This window comes from Siniperca chuatsi, linkage group LG3, assembly GCF_020085105.1.
Source record: "Siniperca chuatsi isolate FFG_IHB_CAS linkage group LG3, ASM2008510v1, whole genome shotgun sequence".
In the NCBI taxonomy this organism is placed as follows: Eukaryota; Metazoa; Chordata; class Actinopteri; order Centrarchiformes; family Sinipercidae; genus Siniperca; species Siniperca chuatsi.
The window spans coordinates 3,519,323-3,539,739 of record NC_058044.1 but is presented as its reverse complement, the minus strand read 5'-3'; the positions used below and the strand labels follow the sequence as shown (position 1 = coordinate 3,539,739).

Sequence of the window (20,417 nt, the reverse complement as noted above, 5' to 3'; positions counted from 1 at the left end):
TCTAGGAAAAAAACATTATTTGTCCATATGGTTAAATTTTCTAGTTCTTTAGCTTTATATTTTCTAATTTATCTTAATGTCAGACATTGAATGTTTATTAGCAAATGACTTGATTACTAAAAGTGTTTTCAAAAAAATAGAAGAAGCAGCAAGCAGTTTGAGTTCTTTATTGAGGGGGGTGACTGTAGAAAAGGAGCAAACTTTATGTTTCAGCACCTTTATACAAGTTATAAAATGAATTGCTGGTTCTCTGGGTTCTCCTGATAAACACAGGAATTGGCTGCAGAACATTATATGACATGTAGGCTTGGAGAAGGAAAAGCATTTAATTCACAGAAACCAAGCAACAGAAATGTCTTAATTTGGAAAATCTCATTATATTTAATTACAATCAAGATTAAATTTACACATTTTGGAACCTGGGATTTTAATCAGTGCACATTACATTAGCATGTAACATAAGTTAAAAACACAAAAGGAACTTTACAAATGTTACCTGGAATTAGACAGAAAAAAAAACATCTTTAAATACTGGGAGCAGCTGTCTAAGGCATCTTTAATTCAATAGAAAAAAGATCTAGAAGTCTTATACAAAGCAGGAATGAAGCTATACAATGTCACATTATATTTTATTCCTTACACACTGTACAAAGTCCATTTCCTTCGGGGCTGGCCGTGCCAACCACAACACTAGGCAGCTTAACTTTTGTTTTCTAATATCCTACATTTGTGTCTACAGTGCGTCTACCAGACACACACTGTATTTACATATTCAGACATGAAATACAAACATAAATATGAGCAGGCTCTGTCTATCCATCCCAATGGCATCGCATGTCTTCCGACATATTCTTGAAAAAATACACCAAATATTGGCCACCTAAGCTTTACGTTATCTGTTGCCGCTGTGAAGCACTTTGAGGAAAACTGGTTCAAAGTGCTTTAAAAATAAATCTGACTATAGCTTTTTGGTCAAATTTCTGTTGTGTACAGAGAAGTTGTTGTTGTTGGATAATGTTTAGCAAGGCAGCACCATCCATTAAACACATACGTCACAGCATTAAAACACGCCACAGTGAAAACTCAACACAGAGGTGAAGCCGCTACCTGCTGTCTGATGGCACCACGCTCATTTGACCAAAAAGCTTATTTGACAATAAGTCGGTGTTTTTCTTAAATGAAAGGAACTCCCATACAAGTTCAGACTTCGAACTGACTGATGACCTGTTAACAAAAAGGTCAGTACATCTTCATTACATCAAAAAACAATATGAGCAACAGTATGTTTTCTGTAAAGCAAAAGATATTAAAGTAACTTGTGTGAACACTGTACAGTAGGCCTAATGCTGGTCATCTGTATATCAACAAAAACATCTCAAGTGTTAATTCAGAATTAAAGCTATCACATAGCTGGAAAAAAATCATGTACAAAGTAATTTATCGAAGGCCTGAGAAAGGTTTTTTTCTTCATCTCGAGACGTGATTGTCATGTCAGGCCAAATAATTGGAAATCTGATCATATATACAGCAATGCATAGGCTACAAATCATCAAATCAAAATAATACCCTAAGTAAAGCAGAATAGCAGAGTTACCCTGGAATTTAGTTGTTGTTATTTATCAGTACACACAGTGTAAGTAGGGCTGGGTATCGTTTGGTACAGGTACCAAATTCTTACTTTTTTTTTGACACCTTACTTTGCAAAGTATAAACATGTTTTTCTCAAATATATGCCATAGTAAAAACCCAAACCTATCAGGTTAAAAAAAAGAGTTTTCAGTTAACAAAAGGAGAAGTTGTTAAGTTGATGTTAAAGTTAAATGTTGTCTAAACACACGCAGCCATTCAAGAACTTTACCTAAACAGAAAAATGTCTAAAACTACAAAATCTAAAAATCAGGAACTATGTGATAAAAGAACAAGTAAACAGGATGAATCTGGCCAAACATTTCCAACTCTCAATACTTGATACTCAGTGCTAAGGACACATTTCAGTACTGGTCAGTACCAAAAAGTATTGAAGTTCGATACCCAGCCCTAGACGTAAGCGTAACTGTTGTGGTATCCAAGATGGATAACCAAACATGTAGCGACCTGGTGTGAGCGGGTTTATCACCTGGGTGATCGACTCCTCTTATCACTAATATTTCACTGAATTAAATCCTTAGCACCTGGAGACTCAAGAGACCTCTTTGACCTTACTTCTCAAATTAAAAAAAAACTCTTGGACTCGCCCAGTTGCTCTTGACAACACAGGAAGTTCTCCAGAAAGTTGAAAGTTTTTGCAGTACTTCTCCAAAGGTAGAGAATTGTAGGAAGTATACATAGATTCATATGTGAAATCATCATTATCCGTGGACATTATCCCAACAAACCTGCTTGGACAGGTTATTGGTACAGTCTGCCACAAACGTTTCATCTATGAAACATGACTCATTAATAAAAGAGACTTAACTGTCAAACCTCAACAGAAAAAACTCACTCTCATTAATTACAAAACTGTCCGTAAACTCACATTTTCTGAACATTTCCGAAGAATTTCTGTCAGGCATTAGAATCCTCCACACATCTGAGATGTTATGTATGGGTCATATAATCATATGAAAGTATATATGATCACAACATACTGCCTGATCACTCAGAAAATTTGGTAGGGCGGGTCGATCTTAAAAGCTCTCACATCTGGTGTTCCACAAGGATCAATCCTGGGTCCTCTATTATTCTCCAATTACATGTTTGCACTTTGTGACACTGCGTCTAAGCATAACAGTTATTTTGACAGTATGAGCATTTGATGTACAACTCAAAATGGGAGATTCAAGTCCCTTCAAAAGCCTCATTGATGTCCTTTCAGAATGTCCAAATTTCCTTAATGTTGATTAAAAACTGTCTCGATATTGCTTCCCCTGCCCCCAAAACTCCATCAACCAGACACGAGACAATATTTGAAACCTTACTAAGCTTTACCAAGTTTGACTGTGACACTCAATTCAAACTTGTTTTATTTATCAAAGATGTTCAGGGTTGCTTCTCTCAGTTTAAGCAAACTGTATTTCCAAGAAAATGTCTTTTGTAATGTTTGCTGACCTTGAAATTTGTCCATACTTTTATCTTGTAGCATTTAGACCACTGTATGTATATTTTCCAGCAGGAGTCAGGATCTTCACTGCTCTTCACTTTTTTCCAGTTTGTTTGGAAATTGATTTTAATGACAACTTTTAAGGCACAGTGACTTCAGGCCCTGAACTGCATATTAAACCCCTTCCAGGCCTGAGCTCAGCCTGAAGTGCTGCTCTTTTGTTCTGAAGTCTTGGCAGCTAAATGACTGCATCTCAAACTTTGCCATCAGAGATGCCAGGTCTTGGATCGCTCTGCTGGAAGAGCTCCATCAGTACCATCAAAGCAAACTTGTGCATATGATAAAATGTTCTTTTTACAGCCTCTCTGTATTTCTGCTGTAAGATTTTAAGCCTCTTGTTTTTAAACTTAGTCTCATTTTGTCTGTTTCCTTGTTCATGTCAAGTTTAACTACATACTGACTTTGTAAATTAATTTGTAACAATTGTATGGAAAAATGTTATAAATAGTTTATTATCATTATTAATATTATGTATAATAGTATGCATATACACACTTTAAAAACAGCCGATGTAAACTTCTAAAAGGTTTTCAAAAGTCTTGTGAGGGAAGTTTTATGTAATGGTCCCCAACTTTTTGGGGAATACAGGTTTTAAAGCAGCAGGGACTCCTACTGAAACCCAAAATTACCATTCCACTGAAGTAAAACAAATTTCTGTTAAATTTACAAAACGTGGTATTGAATTTTTTCCATTTTTGGTGCTTGATAGCCAATTTCTGGGAGCTCCCAATGTTCCACAACAAACAAATTGAAAACCAAGCAGGATTTGGGGGAAGAAAAACAAAAGAGAGGGAAACTGTGACTGGAGTCCTGTCGTCTTGGTTTTGGCGTCTGAATAATTCTGTGTATGTTCTTGCCCCAGAGAAGTTCATAAATAAGCAAGCAGAGTTAAGCATCTGCATCTGAAGCCTCGCCAACTCGTCATCTTACGCGTTCAGTCGGAGCTGGTTCTGGTCTCCGCTCAGAGATAAAGGAAAAAAGATAAACTATTATTAATAAATTTGCTGGATCATGAAGTCCACCAGGAAGGATTTCTTTGTACACCACACTACAGTGTCCTAGAGGAGTGAGAGGGGATACAGGGACTTTTGGGAGTATTTCCCATAATGGGATAAGTCACAGACACTCCCTTGGTATCGTCTCCTCCGGCCCTCCTTCCTCTAATACAGTCTTTAGTTTAAGAGAGTTAGTCTGCGTATACACTCAGTATACAGGCAGCTCACAGGTTCTTGGTGTTTATGTGAGTCTTGTAATGCTTCGTCAGGTGGTCACTCCTCATGAAGCGTTTCTGACACTGGCTGCACTCGAAGCGCTTGTCTCCTGTGGGGGAAACAAAAAGAAAGCAACAGGGTAATGTTTTTAAAGTCAAATATAAACAGGCCTGGGGCAACACAACATAATCTGCGTGCAAAAACAAAAAATATTCATTAAAGCTTTTACTTAGTGCAGGGAAATATATCAATAATATCATCATTGTACTAGCACAGGACTTCAAAGTGAAGACATGATCATGTCATGTTATTGTTTTACAAAACTCTGTACTTTAAATTAATAATTTTAAGCCAGTTGTAAGCAAGTACAAGAGAAGTTCACACACCCATCAGAATACTCTATTCCTTCAGTTTCTATATTCAGCTCAGATGAGTAATATTTGACAGTTTAAAAAAATCCAATAACAATATATGGGCCAATATTCATGTTTGAATATACATAACATGAACAAAAAAACTGGGATGGAGATATGTGTTGAGCGGGACATTTTACAGTACAGAAATCAACTTGTCGGTGCTCTCTTGTGGACAAACTCTGTTTTAGTGATACCGTTTTTAAATTACCTCAAACACATCTTTGGCTTTTCTCTACTACATTTACTTGTTAATTAACAGCTAATATATATTCCAATACCAAGATATCTTCCATAAGATAATATAGGCCGGTATATCCGTCAAGCTCTAATTAAAAAGTACAAAAATTACTCGTTAAGTTTTTGGGGTTTTTTTGTTGTTTTTTTGCCATATCCTGATATTTAGCGATATTGAAAAAATCTTAATAGTATTGTGATTCCAGCCATGTTGTCAAGCCCTACTTCAAATGTGCCCATATAAACAAAACACACACAGAGCAAAAATACAAACATCAAAGATGCTGTATCGCTCATCACTGATCTGATTTTATTACTTATCTTACTGATCCTTCATATTATTCTCTGCCTATAGTATCATGTGATCTTTCTCATTTTGTTCCATTTTGGAATGATCCACATGATGTATGCCACTGTGTGTTTGTGTGTGTGTGTTTGTATGTGTGTTTCAGTGTCTCCAGCAGACAGACCTGTGTGCGTCCTGGCGTGCCGCTGCAGCTCGTCGCTGCGCGTGAAACGTTTCCCACAGAAAACCCAGTTGCAGACGAAGGGCCTTTCGCCAGTGTGCAGCCTGACGTGAGCTCTGAGCAGCGATGTTTTCCTGAACGTCTTCTCACAGCCGGGGACGTGGCAGATGTGCTTCCTCTTCCCCACCTCCCCGGGCCTGCAGAGTGTACACACACACACACAACACTGTGAGATATACAGTTTTCATGGTAGAGCTGAGCATTCAAAAGTAACAGCTAACAGCATTTGATTTAGCATCAAAATGGACTTAAATGTATAAAAGGGTGTTAAAAAGTTTCATTTCATATTTCATATTCCCTTACATTTCTAAATCTGTTCTTGTCTCTTTAATTAATGTTTCAATTAGCACAATAGCCAGGAAAACCTGGGCAAGTAAAAATGTATTGTTGGCACGTATATGTCCATCTCTTGACACACACACACCTCTTGTCTGCGTCTTTACAGTTGGGGCAGGTGCAGGCCATGCGCCGCTTCTTTTCTCCTGGCTGGCCGGGCAGCTCCAGGGTGAGGGTCTGGTCTACCTGGATGGCCGGCTGGCCCTGCGTTGTTGCCAGCTGGAGCCCTCCGCCCTGCATCGTCTGCACCGTTAGATGCTGCTGGCCTGACAAACACAGAGACAGACACACTGTAAGAGACACAGCAGGGCTCCTGCCAGGGCGGCCAAGCTCCTCTAAAATTTAATTAGACTTCCAGCTGACTGCTATGAGTCAAAGTGGACTGAAAACCTAGTTAATGATTAATGGTAATATTAACATAATGCAGACACAAGTAAGCAAAGAGCTGACAATATGTTCTAAACAAAGGGAGTTTTTATCTGGAGTTCATTAAGAGTCTATTGTTGCTGTTTTTTCCCCATTTTTCAAACTGCTGACTGTTGTTGCGCTTAAAAAAGAAGACTCAAAATATCTTGAATCATCTTCATGCTGTATATTTTTTGCCCTAGGGCTGGGCAATAATTGAATATTATCCCTTATCTACTTTCAGTGAAATTGTATCGCAATAATAGGACCACAAAATGTGTTGTCTAGTTTAATTATTTCTAACAAATGTTAATTAAAAACTAACGTTATTTAAGTTTTAGATTGACAGTCTTCAAGAGCAATTAACCCCAAATATAGACTTTTGTTATTCAGTATATATTTAGAGTATGCTCCAGTTTTTAGTTTTAGTTCAGTTTCTAGTTGAGATTTTAGTTATTTGTTTTTATAATTACATTTTCCTTATGTTGTTCTTGTTTTGTGATTCATATGTGATTTGGCTGCTGCAATGCTGCAATTTCCCAAATCAAGTCCTCTATCTATCTATGTATCTAAATCCACTATTTTGAGTTGGTCACTTCATTACACTATCAAATGGTTCTGGTTCTTTTCCTTAGTAAGTAATTCTGTCCTCTAGGCCATAAGCTGCTGTAACAAAGAGTTTCCCCTCGGGGATCAATAAAGTATTTCTGATTCTGATAAAGAAACTTTTAAAATCTTGCCTTTTACTTTGTGCTTTACAGTCCTGGGTCATCAACTCACCCCCTGCATTGGTGATGGTGACAGGAACTCCCTGAACTTGGACCCCGTTGATGCTGATCGTCTGCACTGCCTGAGCTGCTGAGGAGAGCTGCGACGTATTCAACGCTATCATTCCCCCCGCCGGAGCAATTTTTGCTAGAGTCCGCTCCTTCCGTCCCCCCGCCAATGACCTCTTGGTGCCGGTCGGCGGCGACGTGGTGGTGGTGGTGACCGAAGTGGTGGGGGTCGTTGTCGTGGAGACCGAGTCCTGGAGCTGAACAGACTGCCACTCACCCGATGCTGTTTTGAAGAGGATCTGAGGGAAGGAAATGCCAAACGGATGTCTGAAGTTTATTTTAAACTGGACTGTGCGGTTTGATTGGGATTTGTGCTCATTTCCTGCATTCCCTCAAAGTTTTACATCACTGCATGTTATCCTATGGAGAGAAAATTAAAAATGAAAAAAAGGTTTGAAAAACATATTGTTACATATTATTTTATTATTACTATTAGGGACGATTAGGCCATCATTATTTGCTGATAAAAAAGAAAGTAAAAAAAATTAATTATGAATGATTTCCAAATTTTAAATAAATGGATAAAGTGATTTTGCAACTAGAAAATGGAAAGTAAAACTGGAAACTTGAAATTAAAAACGGGAATAGCCTAAATAGAAATAGCTATGGCTTTTTTCAAATAAAGCTTTTCCACTTCAACCTTTTTATCTTGGTCTTTCTCCTTTATCAGTTGAACAAAACTAAGAATCTACAGCCATGGTAGTCGCTCTGTCAGGCTGTACTTCGGCACAGCAGTGCTTTGAGTTAAATGCTAACGTCAGCATACTAACATGCTCACAATGACAATGGTAACATGTTGATGCTGAGCCAGTAAGCCGGTATAATGTTTACCGTGTTCACCATCTTAGTTTTGCGTGTAAGCATGCTAACATTTGCTAATTAGCACTAAACATAAAGTACAGCTGAGAAATTTTGATCTGATGAAGGTGCTAGACGAAAAGTCAGAGGATCACCAAAGTTATTACAATTCATCCTCTGGGTGGAAATAAATGCACAAAATTTCATGGAAATCCATCCAGTAGTTGTTGAGATATTTCAGTCTGGACCAAAGTGGTGGAGCGAACGACTGACAGACCGACAGTGCCAACCCTAGAGCCAAGCCGCTAGCATTACATTGAATAGAAAACCAGCACTAAATCTAAGTGGCTAAGGCAATGCTAGACATGATTACAATACATGGATAATTATTATTACAATGAATAAAAAACACAAATGCTCAGTAAACCTTTTAAAGATTTAGTGTAAATTAGTTTTAATCAATATGAATAAAATAACTGAATGCTACTTCCCTGTAAAGCAACTTAACTTTAGCACTGCTAGGTGTGGTGATCTTGACTTTGAACAGTAATATTTTAGTCAGTACACATGTAGTCACTAGTGTACTTTTACTGGCACTTCACAACAGCTTTGAATGGCAGTCAGGGTTGATAAAAATGTTTAATTATACACAATGGTTTTGAAGTGAGAGTGTGTCTGAATGGATACCTGTGTTGGTGTTGGGTCTGTCTGAGTGACCTGCAGGCTGGAGGGGACTGACTGTCTCTGTGGGACGGGCGGCAATGTTGCGGAGGCGGCCTGCACCACCTTCAAGGCCTGCTGGGGGATCTGAACCAGCTGAGACTCCGGTTTGGACTGGACCAGTTGGACCTGCTGCACCATAGCTGGCTGCCCGGGACTCTGCACGATCAGTAGGTTGTTACCTGCCTGCAAGTACAGAGACAGGAGAGGTTAGCCTGTGGTGTTCAGGTATGAGCTCACATCTGGAGCAGTGTGACAATAAATGAGAGGGAAGGGATTCAATGTGTTGAACTCAACATACAAGACGGCTGAGCCAACCCTGTAACAGTTCAGTTATGGGATCTTTCTCACCACTAAGCCACCACAGATTAGTAAGCTCACTTTTCATTAAACCTGCTTTAATTGATCTTTTGGCCACTTGAGGGCAGCAGAACAAGCTGTAAATACAACACTGACATTAATGACATATTAACACCATATAAAGTTGATATGGTGACCAGAGGCTTATTTACACATCCAACAGACACTCTCCTCACTGTCCTTTTACTCTTTTTTTGCTCTGGACCAACTCCTGAGGAAAATATCCAGCTCTTTATCTGCTAAATGCTCCACTATGTTCACTTTGCTGTTTGGTTCTTGGCAGGTAGCATACAGTGGGTTTTTAGCCCGCCGCAGAGTGGTGAGAGTGAACCAAAATAAAAAAGTTGCAGTCGTGAAACAAAACAATGATCTGAAAGACTAAAACGCTCTGTAGAGCTGGAGAAAAACTGTATAGTCAACTAATAATTATTACAAGCAACACCTTTCATCCATTGTTAATATAAAAATATGTATGTTCAGTTTACTCCGTGTTAACACAGGATAGATCACACTCTGGGACTCAGCCGACAATTAAATCCTGATTAAGTTTGGTTCAGTCAACTGCCAGAAGATTGACTGACAAGTTTAATTTTAAAGCTTTTTTGCTTAATAAAAGGTGTTTTATTAAGCTTTCTTTTTTATTGGCTGAATTCACTTTCTCTCGCTAGTTAGTGAACCTTGAGTTTAGAATATTTTATCACAGATACTGTATGTGTTCCCAAGGTCAAGAATGAATCTCGTGTTTGCATAACCATACAAGTAAACAACTGTATCTTGCCCAGAAACAGTCAGCTGTAACTACAGCTCCAGGAACATGTTAAGACTGTTCGACACAGCTCTTGAAGCTTGTACTGCAGCATGGGTCAGTGAAAAAGTGTGCATTCTGTTGCTTTCGGTGCTTTTCTGCAGCCGCAGCAGCCAGATGTACCTGAATGATGTTGTCGCCAGCTTCTATCAGGATGGTCTCCATCTGCTCTGGGGGTGGGGAGGCAGCCTGTGCAGGAGGAAGAGGCGGAGGATAAGCAGCCAGAACCACTTTCTTCTTCCTCCCTCGTCGTCCTTTTCCTGGAATGGGAGGGGCAGCTGCCGTCTCTGTGATGATTTGAGTCCCGCCCACCTCTCCGGTCGCCACGTTGAGCGGCAGCGTGAGCCCACCGGGCAGCTGCACCATGTTTGCAGCAGAGTTGTTTGGCTTGCGTGACTTGGGGGAGGGCTTGATGGCTACAGTCTTCTGCGGCGTGACAGGAGTAGTGGCGGCCGCAGGGGCCGGTACGGTCATGGGAGTGGTGATGATGGCCTGGTTGGTGCCTGGTATGAGCTGGATCTGACCTCCCTGTGGCATCACCTGGATAGTCTGGGCGCCCTGGATCTGCGGCACCATCTGGTACTGGATGTTGGCGGGGGCAGAGGTGTTGGTACGGGCCGGGCTCTGCTGGATTGTGAGGACTATGGGACTGCCAGGGGCCGTGGAGCCCAGGCCAGCAGGGAGCTGGATCACATTGCCCTTGGCTGACAGGAAACCCAGGTTTTTGGGCGGTGCGGGGGCGATTGGAGCTGGCTTTATAGGGAGGAGCCTGCGAGGCTGCGGCTGCGCTGGAGGAGAGGTGACAGGAGCCTGAGCAGCAGGAGGGCCGATTTTACTACAGGTGGCAGCCAAGAGAGCCAGAGGAGAGGGCTGGGTGTCCTGCAGGGAGAAACACAGTCAAACACTACAACTCAGATACAACACACACAGTCTGCATTAAAACCAGCCTGAGCAGAAACAGTTAAGTACTAAGAGAGATAAGAAGCTAAAATAAACAAGTCAAGATAAACCAACAGGTAAGCCTTCATTTGTTAAGTGGATATAATGATCAAGCAGCCAGAGGTATTCATTGTTCATTTCACTTGGAACAAACAAATAATCTCAAGAAATTGAAATTTAACGTTAACACAAAATAGAAACGTATACCATATTCCAATAATCAAAATCCCTGATCTCAGTCTCAACTGCATCTTCAGTCAAAACTGAAGACAGAAACACTGTTGAAAGTTTCAAAAAGCTAGTAAGTGGACCTTTGGCATTAGATTATTTTTTTTACATATAATGTTCTCCAAGGTCAAAACTGTACTTCCAGGCTCAGATATTGAGTCTCATATCACAATATTGACTTTATACTGGTATGATAACTCTGAACTGTTAAAGGAGTGCATTTGTTAACGGGCTGCCTTACTATATCAGATCACACTTCATGTGTAAAATGCTTTGACAAGTAGAAGTTCATTCATTTCAAATGGGAGAATCAGTCGCTCAGTACGATCCTGGCCCGAAAATGTTCCAACAGTGTGCAGCGACACGAATGCATCGTGGGTTATCAGAGATAATGACGTCAGGACGGGTCACAGTGCAACTAGAGAGTAGACATTAGCGAGACACGACATCTGGCTGTTACTCACTTGTGCGGAAGCGGTGGAAGGCTGAAGGTATTCACTGGGACTGACAGCAACAGTGGTGGCCATACTGTCCTGTTGTTCTGGAAAACACACAGACAAGAGTCAGATTCAGGCTGCCTGCAGCATCTATTTTCAGTGGTTAGGCTGTTCAAGGACACGGACACAGGACTTTCCTACAAAACAAAAACAGATCTAAGAAAAACAAGCTCTGTAATGTCTCGTTGTAATCACCATATGATCATTAAACATCATCAGCTACACAAATAAGGTCATTATTTACGGTAATTAGTGAATTAATTTGCAAATATTTACATGTCAACATATTTGTCTTCAAGATATTTGTATAACTCACATCTCTTATAACATTAAGGAATGACAGAGGTCTCAAGGAAATATTTTTCTCCCAATAATTCAATGTTGGATTCAAAGTTTTGCACGTTTTAGCCCTATTTACTAGTCACAGACAGGTCACAAATACATTTGCTGCTAACCATTTTCCAAAGCTTACCATGTTCTTTTTAGATTTTTAAATGCATTTTCCCCATTCAGTGTCACATATCTATTACACTCCAAGAGAAAAATCAACTTACAGACACTTGAAAGTTGCTTGAAATAGGTATTCTGTTACAGTAAGTATCATGACTGTTTTTTTCTCGCCTTTTCAAGCAAATTTATTTCATTAACTCAATGCAAACCTTCTATTTGCAGTTTCAACAGCATTACGATGCAACAAAAACTGTCCAAAATAAAAGGAGTAACTAACTACCACTGTGATAAATAATCTATCGCAAATACCTTTCTAGCTTTTGCAAGTTAATTTTCATACCACAACCAACAGCAGTCTGGGAGGTAGGAAAAACAACTGACAATCTTAAGACTTTCCTCTCTGATAAAGCTTATAGTTAGGGCTGGCTCAGGTGAGTCCTGAACCATCCCTTAGTTATGCTGCTATAGGCCTAGACTGCCAGGAGACTTCCCATGATGCACCTCTTTCCTCTCCATCTGTATGCATCTTTATCCCATTACTGCCTGTTACTAACTCGACATCTTCTCTCTCCCGTAGTTTTGTGCTTTCTCGTCTCTCTCCTCTCTCCTTCTGTCGCTTTCAGCAGGTATTTCTGCCTCCGGAGCTGCAGAGACTGGATCTGTGGTTGTGGGCCGCCTGCTGCCCCCGTGTTCCTGCTCGACAACTGCTACTACAACTACAGTTGTTATTATTAGCCTTATTACTATTATTATCAATAATAGTAATAAGCCCCGTCTCTCTATAAACACAAACCTCTTTGACAAACAAATATCAAGCTACTGGCAACGATTCAGATGCTCTCTAAGCAAAGAAATGCACTACTGGACTGCAGTCAAAAATATTATGTGACGAAAAGACAAAATTTATTGAGCATATTATACGTCTGTAAAGACAGTCAGCATAAGTACATTTAGGGCAGGCTGCCCAGTACTTTAAGAGCAGGGTAAATCTTGAGTATCAGGCAATGCTGCCTAATGGCCAAAATAGGTTGAGGCTGTTATTGTCAAACAGAATTGCTGCCGGGTAAAGTGGTACACTTAAGATTTACACTGAGTGACCCATCCCACTGGTCGTTATTGCCTGAACTGCAAAACAGCTTGTACACAAAATACACAGGTTTTTAAAAATATATAACCTGAAATAAATTCAAGTGCAAAAGTCTGTGTCTGCTGTAGCCTCCCTAAAGTGTTTTCATTTGTGGTTTTATGCAGCAGGAGTGCTTGGGGGGGGGGGTATTTCCAGGTTTAACGCACCATCTATCATCATTCATGAACGTGTAAAACAAACTGAAATATTAATATTTGTAGTACATCACTTGAGCTCAAGGCGCATCAGCTGGTAAACACTTTAAATCAAACAGCAGGTGACACGTAACCACATGACAGCCACGGAGCGCTGCTCTGGCGACCAGCAATAGTGCTGAGAAGTGGACAGGCTGCTGGGAAATGAACGGCTCATCACAGATCTACTCTAACTGCAAGAGATGCTTCATGACTGCACCGATGAGCATTGAAGTAGAGCGGTTTGTGCCTCTATGGGAAAGTATAACCATTACATTTGAGACACAGAGCTAAGCAGAAAGATAAATACCTTGCAATTTAAATGAGAAAAAACCCACAACCTTGTTTAGCAACACTTTCGGCTGTTCTGAAGCTATTTACAGAATCCTCAAAGACTCTTCTGACAATCTGAATGAAAAAAAATACGATCTGCTGCAGGATTAAAAAACATAACATGTCTCATTACTCGTCTTGCACGCCACAATAAAAATACGGACTTAGAACGTTTAGATTTTGGATCACGCTGTGCAAACTGAGCAAGGAAAATGTCATTTCCAGCTACCATCTCTTGTTTGGATTAGAAAATTCAGACAGCTTAGGAAACTTTGTTTTTATAATCATGCACGGGACAGAATGTTTTCATCCAGATGGTTGGAAAACCACCTAGTTAGTGAAAGACTGCCATGTATTTCCTTTTTCAGAAAACACATGCTTAGCTCTGTGACTCCAATGTAATGGTACCATGTAACGGTAGCATATGAATGAAAGGCACAAACTGGGGCTTCATTACAACCACAGTCAAATACAGATAATTCAACACATAAAAGATACATTGCTTGTTATGAGAAAGTTGTCTAAAATAAAATTTTAAAAAACACTCTTATCCACAATATTACCTGCTTAATTCTGCCCCCTTGTCTGTCAACACTTAAACTCTGTGTTGTGGCTACTGATCAGCAGACCAAACAGGAACTGTTTCCTGTTATTGCTGCCTGCCTCATTAAGTGAAAGTATTACAAATGCAGCTGTGGATCATGGTGCCTAAACTTCACTGTCAAACCAAATAACTTTCACACGGGGATATCTCAGCCTGCTCAGCCACTAATCATACACCAACGTGGACGGGTGATTACAGAGTTGCTGCAGTTAACTAAGCAGAACTTTACAACAATGAATACTGCTTCAGCAATTTTACAACCACTACCAATTCTGCGAGTGTGTCTTTAAGCCCTGCCAGTAATGCATACATAAAAGAAAGAAGAAAAAAACAAACAAACAATGCGGCCTCAAAATAGCGCCGCCATCAAACACATACTCTCGGTTTGGTTTGCTGTGGACAACCAGCTAACGTTAGCTAGCTAGCTAGCTAGCTAGCAATAGTGAATAACCGGGGCAGACTGAAGTGGCTAGAAGCTAGCTTAAGCTGATTTGGTCCGTGTGCAGCTTAGTTTCTACAAATAAACGAATAAAGATAGGACCGTTACTTTGCACCACACTCTGTATTTTATTGTGGAATAGATGGGTGGGGGGAAACCACGGCCGGATTTGGGAAAACAAGTACAGGACCAGCTACATAGCGTACACTAGCATATTTGGCTAGCTGACGCGTAGCTAGCAAGCCAAACTCTCTTTGATAACGTTACAGAAAAAGGAAGCCCTTTTCCGGAAGTGCATTGCTTATTTTGGTTCTCAAAACTGCCCGAGTCCTCCTAAAACATACTTATTTGTACCGCATAACGTCCAGCGCTTTTCTGCTCAATGCAAATATAATGTTTTACCAAGTAGAATGTAATATAAACACCAATGTTTTAATTCCTACCCACCGCTCATGACGACATTCGCTGTCCGCGAGCCTCGAAGACCGAGCCCATGGAGGAATCCGCCCGCGCTGCTGCACCAATCCACGGACAATGGAGCGTTGAACGACGGCCGCGCTGACCAATCAGATTGAGCTGTCTATGTGATTGAAATTCGACTGAGCCAATCCTGGGGCGACATTTTCGCACGTCAGTCGATGGATGACGGTTCGGCCAATGGGATGTCGAGATTGTGCTCTGCAGGGGCGTTTCCGAAGGGAAAACTCGAACAAGCGAGTGCCCTATTACAGCAGGAACACGTTTTCACTGACGTCCCTAACGACCAATGTGATTATTGAGGGGCAGTTCGGTCAAAACAAGAATGACAACCGTTCTGATCAATGAGCTTTTGAGTCTCTGGTGTGTGACCTGTTTAAATTGTCCCATGCCTCATTATGAGGAGCAGTCCGTTATGTGGTATAACCCAAACCCTGTAAACGTGTTGGATTATACGTTTATTTTTTTTAAAGCTGTGGCTATGAACGTACCATACTACAATACTGTATTTCTTGGGCTGCTAATGACTTGTAGTTAATTACTGTGTAGTAAAAGAGAGACTCACCTGGCTGTTCTTCTAAAGCATCTAGTGACACCTGGCTCAAACATGTGTGGTATGCAAGCTGTTGTCTATTGAATCCTATTGTTATTCAATACAACCTGCACAATAGGCTGCAGCTTGACCCTAAAAGGCTTGTTGACATAGTATTTGGCCTTCAGCTTGTCTAATAATAGTGGATATAGCTTTCTAGTTATTAGTTCAGTGAAAACAACATTGCTTTAATGCTAAAGCCCCACTCATCATCATATTGTATAATATTTGGAAATGAAAGGTGACACTCATAGTGACTGCATATAAAATCCTACTTAAGTAAAAGTACAGAAGTATTGTCAGCAAAATGTACAAAAGTAAAAGTATTATTATTATATTACATTATGTAAGGGATAATGTACAGCGAGCCGGCCATTATTGTGATGAGAGGGGTTAATTTTTGCAATAATGAGCGGCTCGCGGTGCATTATCAGAATCAGAATCATTAACCTCATTTCAGCAACAGCAGCTCTAATAAACCCAATGTTTGCTACTGTACTATATCTACCTGACAGTAACCCAGCAGTCCCAACAAAAAAATGGGTTTAGGTCAGTTTGGGTTTGGTTATTTCTTTCTTTCTGTCTTTCTGCCTCTGAATTTGTGAATCGCAACACCCAGTGTGAAGAGGAAAATGCATAGGCAATGCATTGCATTAGCCTGACAAGCTAACTTCAGTACTGGACAAAATAAATCAAAAGACTATAGCTTCGGGTTTCAGATCGGGTTAGGGTCACAAATTTGGCAGTGCTACTCGAGTTTAGTCCGGTTGGGTCTTAGAGACGTGCAGTACTCTGTCGCTACCTGCTCAGCACCAAATGGCAGACAAAGTTGGCAACTAGCTGGTGAAGAAAGTGGAGCATCTAGCGGCTAAAGTGTCAGATATTTTTCACAGGGGTTGGAGGAGACCAAACCCGAGCTGAAAGGAGAGTGAATATTGGACTTAGATTCATCGGGTGGCCACAAACAGGACTCCGGTGGGATGATCATATTGCTCTCTGGGTGATGATTGGATGTGTACTTGGTAATTGTTTGCTAATATGTTGGCTACAACAACTTCATAAGACAATAATATGTATGAGGCTTGTTTTAGAGTTATTCTGCCCCAAAGTGGACAAAAAATTAATTGATGCAGCATTAAATACCAGATAATTCTACATTCGAACAGTGTTTTTAATGTTGTTCAGACTAGGTGTGATGTTGGACTTGATCACCACTGATTTACCAGATCACTTAATTGGTTGTACAGAGACTTTGAAAATGTATTTTTCCACACAGCCACTGACAGGATGATGAGACTAATTCCTGGTCACAACATAATCCAAAGAATTGACCTTAAAATTTAAATTCTAACTAAAAACAGTTTTGTTATTCTTTTTGTAGCATAGATTATCCAAACACAGATTGGTTACTTGGACTCAGACCAGATTTGAACACTGAAGACTTGGTACTTGGTCTTTTTGGTTTGGTGTTGGCCGCAGCTCAACGAGAAAGGCTGACATGATCCCAGCTTTGCCACTGCGGGCCTTTCGCCCTGCAGAGAAAATGTTCCAGTCGTTGCTGTCAGTCCCATCTGTCGTCAGCATCCACTGAACTGGCCCCCCCAGCACTTTCAGCCAACATGTAGGCTACGATGAGCTGTCCCTCTTTCTCATTGGATCACTCCCCGTGACTCTTTTCACATCCACAATGCATGCGGCCCTTTTCATATAGGCTTTTCCCAAAGAGTGCACTTGACCTTATTCACATGCAGTCGTGTCTGTTTCTCCTCAGTGCATCCTCTCTCTGCATTACTGCAAGGGTTTTTTTTTTTTAAAGTGCTTGGGAAACGAGAGTCCTGCTTTTAGCCGAAGCACTTTCGCCTTCTTCACCTCAAGTGTGCTGTAGTTGCCGGTTGAGGATGCAGATACTGTCTATCGCCTTCTCCCCAGGCACCTCTGTGGACAGCCTCAGAGAGAAAGAGCTGCATAATTTAACTGGGATATCTCGCTCTCTTCACTTAACAGGCTTCATGAGCGAGCCAAAGCATTAGCTGGAGAGTTTCCAACCTTAAACATTTCAAAGTGAATAGCTGACGTTAAATAATGAAACACTTTCTATGCCACCAGAAACTGTTAAGCATCTTTACAGTGTTAAAGGTGGCAGATTTAAAGGTGGGCTTTGCGATTTTAATCCAATACACGTCTTTTTGTCAAATTCAGCGAATGAATTTGAAAGAAACGCTGAAACGCTGAAAAGAAACCCGGTGTTTGTACTCAGCCCCGGCTCTGTAAATGGGAAATAAACAAAGAGGCTCGGACCGAGCCACTCGACACTATTCCAGCCATGATTTGTGTGTCAGGTAACGTTAAATGACTTGCCCACGGACATTCAGCTCACTTTCTAGTTTGCCAAGATGTGCTGCTGTCGTGATGTTAGCTATAGCAGCAGGAGAGTTGTGAGCGTCGCTGTCTGGAGCTGCTGTGCTCGCTCTGGGAAACCGTCTCGTCCTCTCTGGCTGTTAGCTTCGCAGCAGCTACTGAACTTGTGTCGGGCATTTTTAACTATATTCAGACATTTCACAGACCAAATGATCAATCAGCGTATTAAATTAGTAATGAAAATAACCATTAGTTGCAGTCCTAAAACATATGCAGACATCCTGCTGCTTAACAAGCTTATTTAACAGACTTCAGTCACAAAATGTTGTTTATGGTGGTTGGACTCATAATAATGGTAATGCAATAATAAATGTGGATGTGTGTAGAAAAGTTTTCTTCTGTGGTACTCAGACCCGGGACACTGAGGTCATTTATCTATTTCTGGAAATGTGGGGATTTTAGGAACCTGGGGGGGAATTTACACTTCACATTAGTGGAAAGCAGATTCCAGTATTTTTTAGACTAAATATATGTAAATGTATCTATTTTTAGGCCAATCAATAAAGCAAGGACTCAGTATTTCTGACTTTATTCCTGGAAGTGTGAGTCCGTGTATTCATTTTACCTGAACTGGCTGTTTATTTTATTGCTTTTGTGTATTTTATTTCTTTATATTTCATCATTCACTGTGGTATTTTATTTCTCTTGTTGTGAAGCACTTTGTACTTTGTTTTGATAAGTGCTCTATAAATAAAGTTTTACTATTATTATCTCCTAAGGATAAAGCGTTCCTACTTCCTACAAAAACATTTAAAAACCCATCTGAGTATCTGAGAAACCCATTGCCCCAAAGCTCTTGACTTTGGAAACAGCAGCTTGACAAAAAATGTCTCGACACAAGGTCCAACTTACTTGTTTCTGAAGCTTTCAGCCACACCATGCGGCCTTCCTCAATGGACGGAGTTTGTTCAGTTGTCATGGAGGTGGTTTAGTAGTTATCACCTAACCTATGTTTAGACTTTCGGTTACATAATAACACAAGGTTGTATATAAACTGGTCATCTATTCGTTAGTTACGCAATAACAACAAACCATCTCCATGACGACGGAGCAGCTCCATCTGCTGAGCAAGGCCGAGCGATGTGGTTGAAAGCTTGAAAGTTGGACCTTATTATGTTGAAAATCTTTTTGTCAAGGCCCTGGTGGGACTTTTCATTGATAAGGGTTATTATTAAAACATAAAGATGAAACTAGAAACCTTTTCAGACTCTTCAATATCAATCTTATTCAAATATTCAAATTGAAAAATGATGCCACACATGTTTATTTGTTCTTCTTCTTCTTCTTTTTTTTTTTACTGAAAACGCTGAGCCAGTAGCCAGCTTCAGGGTGGTGAGAAATAGAATGAGCAAAATACACCTGGGCATTTCAACAAATAAAACTGACGAGTAGAGACGAGTCATGGCAGATATACACACTCTGAGGCAGGGCATTGTGGGAAAAATGAGACATCTGGCTATAATCTCAAACCCGGCTCCCAGCACAATAACGCCAGATTCAGAAAATTGTTATAACTAATGCAAGTAAACTCCACATTAGTGTCATGGTTTTGGGGGTTTTGTCCTGTTATTTCCTGTTTTATTTTGTAATACTCTCCCTCCCTCTTGTGTCTGTTAGCTTTGCTTCCTGTCGTTGATAGCTTCAAGTGTTTTCACCTGTGTCTCCCTCACCTGAGTGTATTTAAGTCCTTCCTTTGTTTTTTTTTGTCAGTTCGTACTCGTTGCTATGTTGGCTCTGTCCTCCCTGCCAGTCCCCTGTCCCCTGTCCCCTGTCCCCTGCCTGACAGCCTACCTGTATCTGCCAGTAAGCTCTTAATAAACCACTCAAGTTATCGTTCTGCCTCCTCTGTCTATGTTTGGGTCCTTTCCCTGTTCGCCCAACGCCGTGACAATTAGTTTTGTCTTTGTTTGCGAAAGTCTCTTCTGTTTAAAGAAAAAATGTAACAGTTTCCTAACACTAACCATCCGCGTAAGTGCATTAATCATAACGACACATCACTGATGAAGGCACCTATGCCGAAACTTGTAGTGGAGCCACGGAAAAAGAAAACAATTGTTATCATCTTAATGTTAAAGACAACATGGTTCCCTTTTTGCATTGTTTTGCCTTCAATTCCACTTTGCTAGTTGGAATAAAACAGTGTAACACTTTAAAAATCAGCTGATTGTATTGTAAATTGCATTTCCGAAGATCTTTTTTTTCTTTGGTGTATTTTTCCCTATTCCTGCCGAAATGTCCACAGCATCTGTATGTGGTGAAATCATGTCATGTCAGAGCAACAGATACCAAATTATCTACCAACAGGAGCCTCAACTGACCAGAATGCAATGCAG

The 20,417-nt window shown here is 40.4% G+C and overlaps 1 protein-coding gene across 4 annotated transcripts; it reads right to left on the bottom strand.

Annotated features, from left to right (window-relative positions):
- Positions 1 to 152: 152 nt before the first annotated feature.
- sp2 (sp2 transcription factor) lies at positions 153 to 19,018 on the bottom strand. Of its 4 annotated transcripts, none has more exons than XM_044189545.1 (8): positions 18,937 to 19,018; positions 11,419 to 11,495; positions 9,911 to 10,666; positions 8,590 to 8,808; positions 7,049 to 7,343; positions 5,952 to 6,129; positions 5,471 to 5,664; positions 153 to 4,459 (listed from the first exon to the last, which is right to left on the bottom strand). In XM_044189545.1, the coding sequence occupies exons 1-8, from the start codon at positions 19,001 to 19,003 to the stop codon at positions 4,359 to 4,361; spliced, it is 1,887 nt and encodes a 628-aa protein (XP_044045480.1). In that variant the 5' UTR covers positions 19,004 to 19,018; the 3' UTR covers positions 153 to 4,358. The 4 variants fall into 4 exon arrangements, with proteins under 4 accessions (XP_044045480.1, XP_044045481.1, XP_044045483.1 ...); XM_044189546.1 differs by lacking the exon at positions 18,937 to 19,018 and adding an exon at positions 15,045 to 15,152; XM_044189548.1 differs by lacking the exon at positions 18,937 to 19,018 and adding an exon at positions 14,942 to 15,017.
- Positions 19,019 to 20,417: the final 1,399 nt, after the last annotated feature.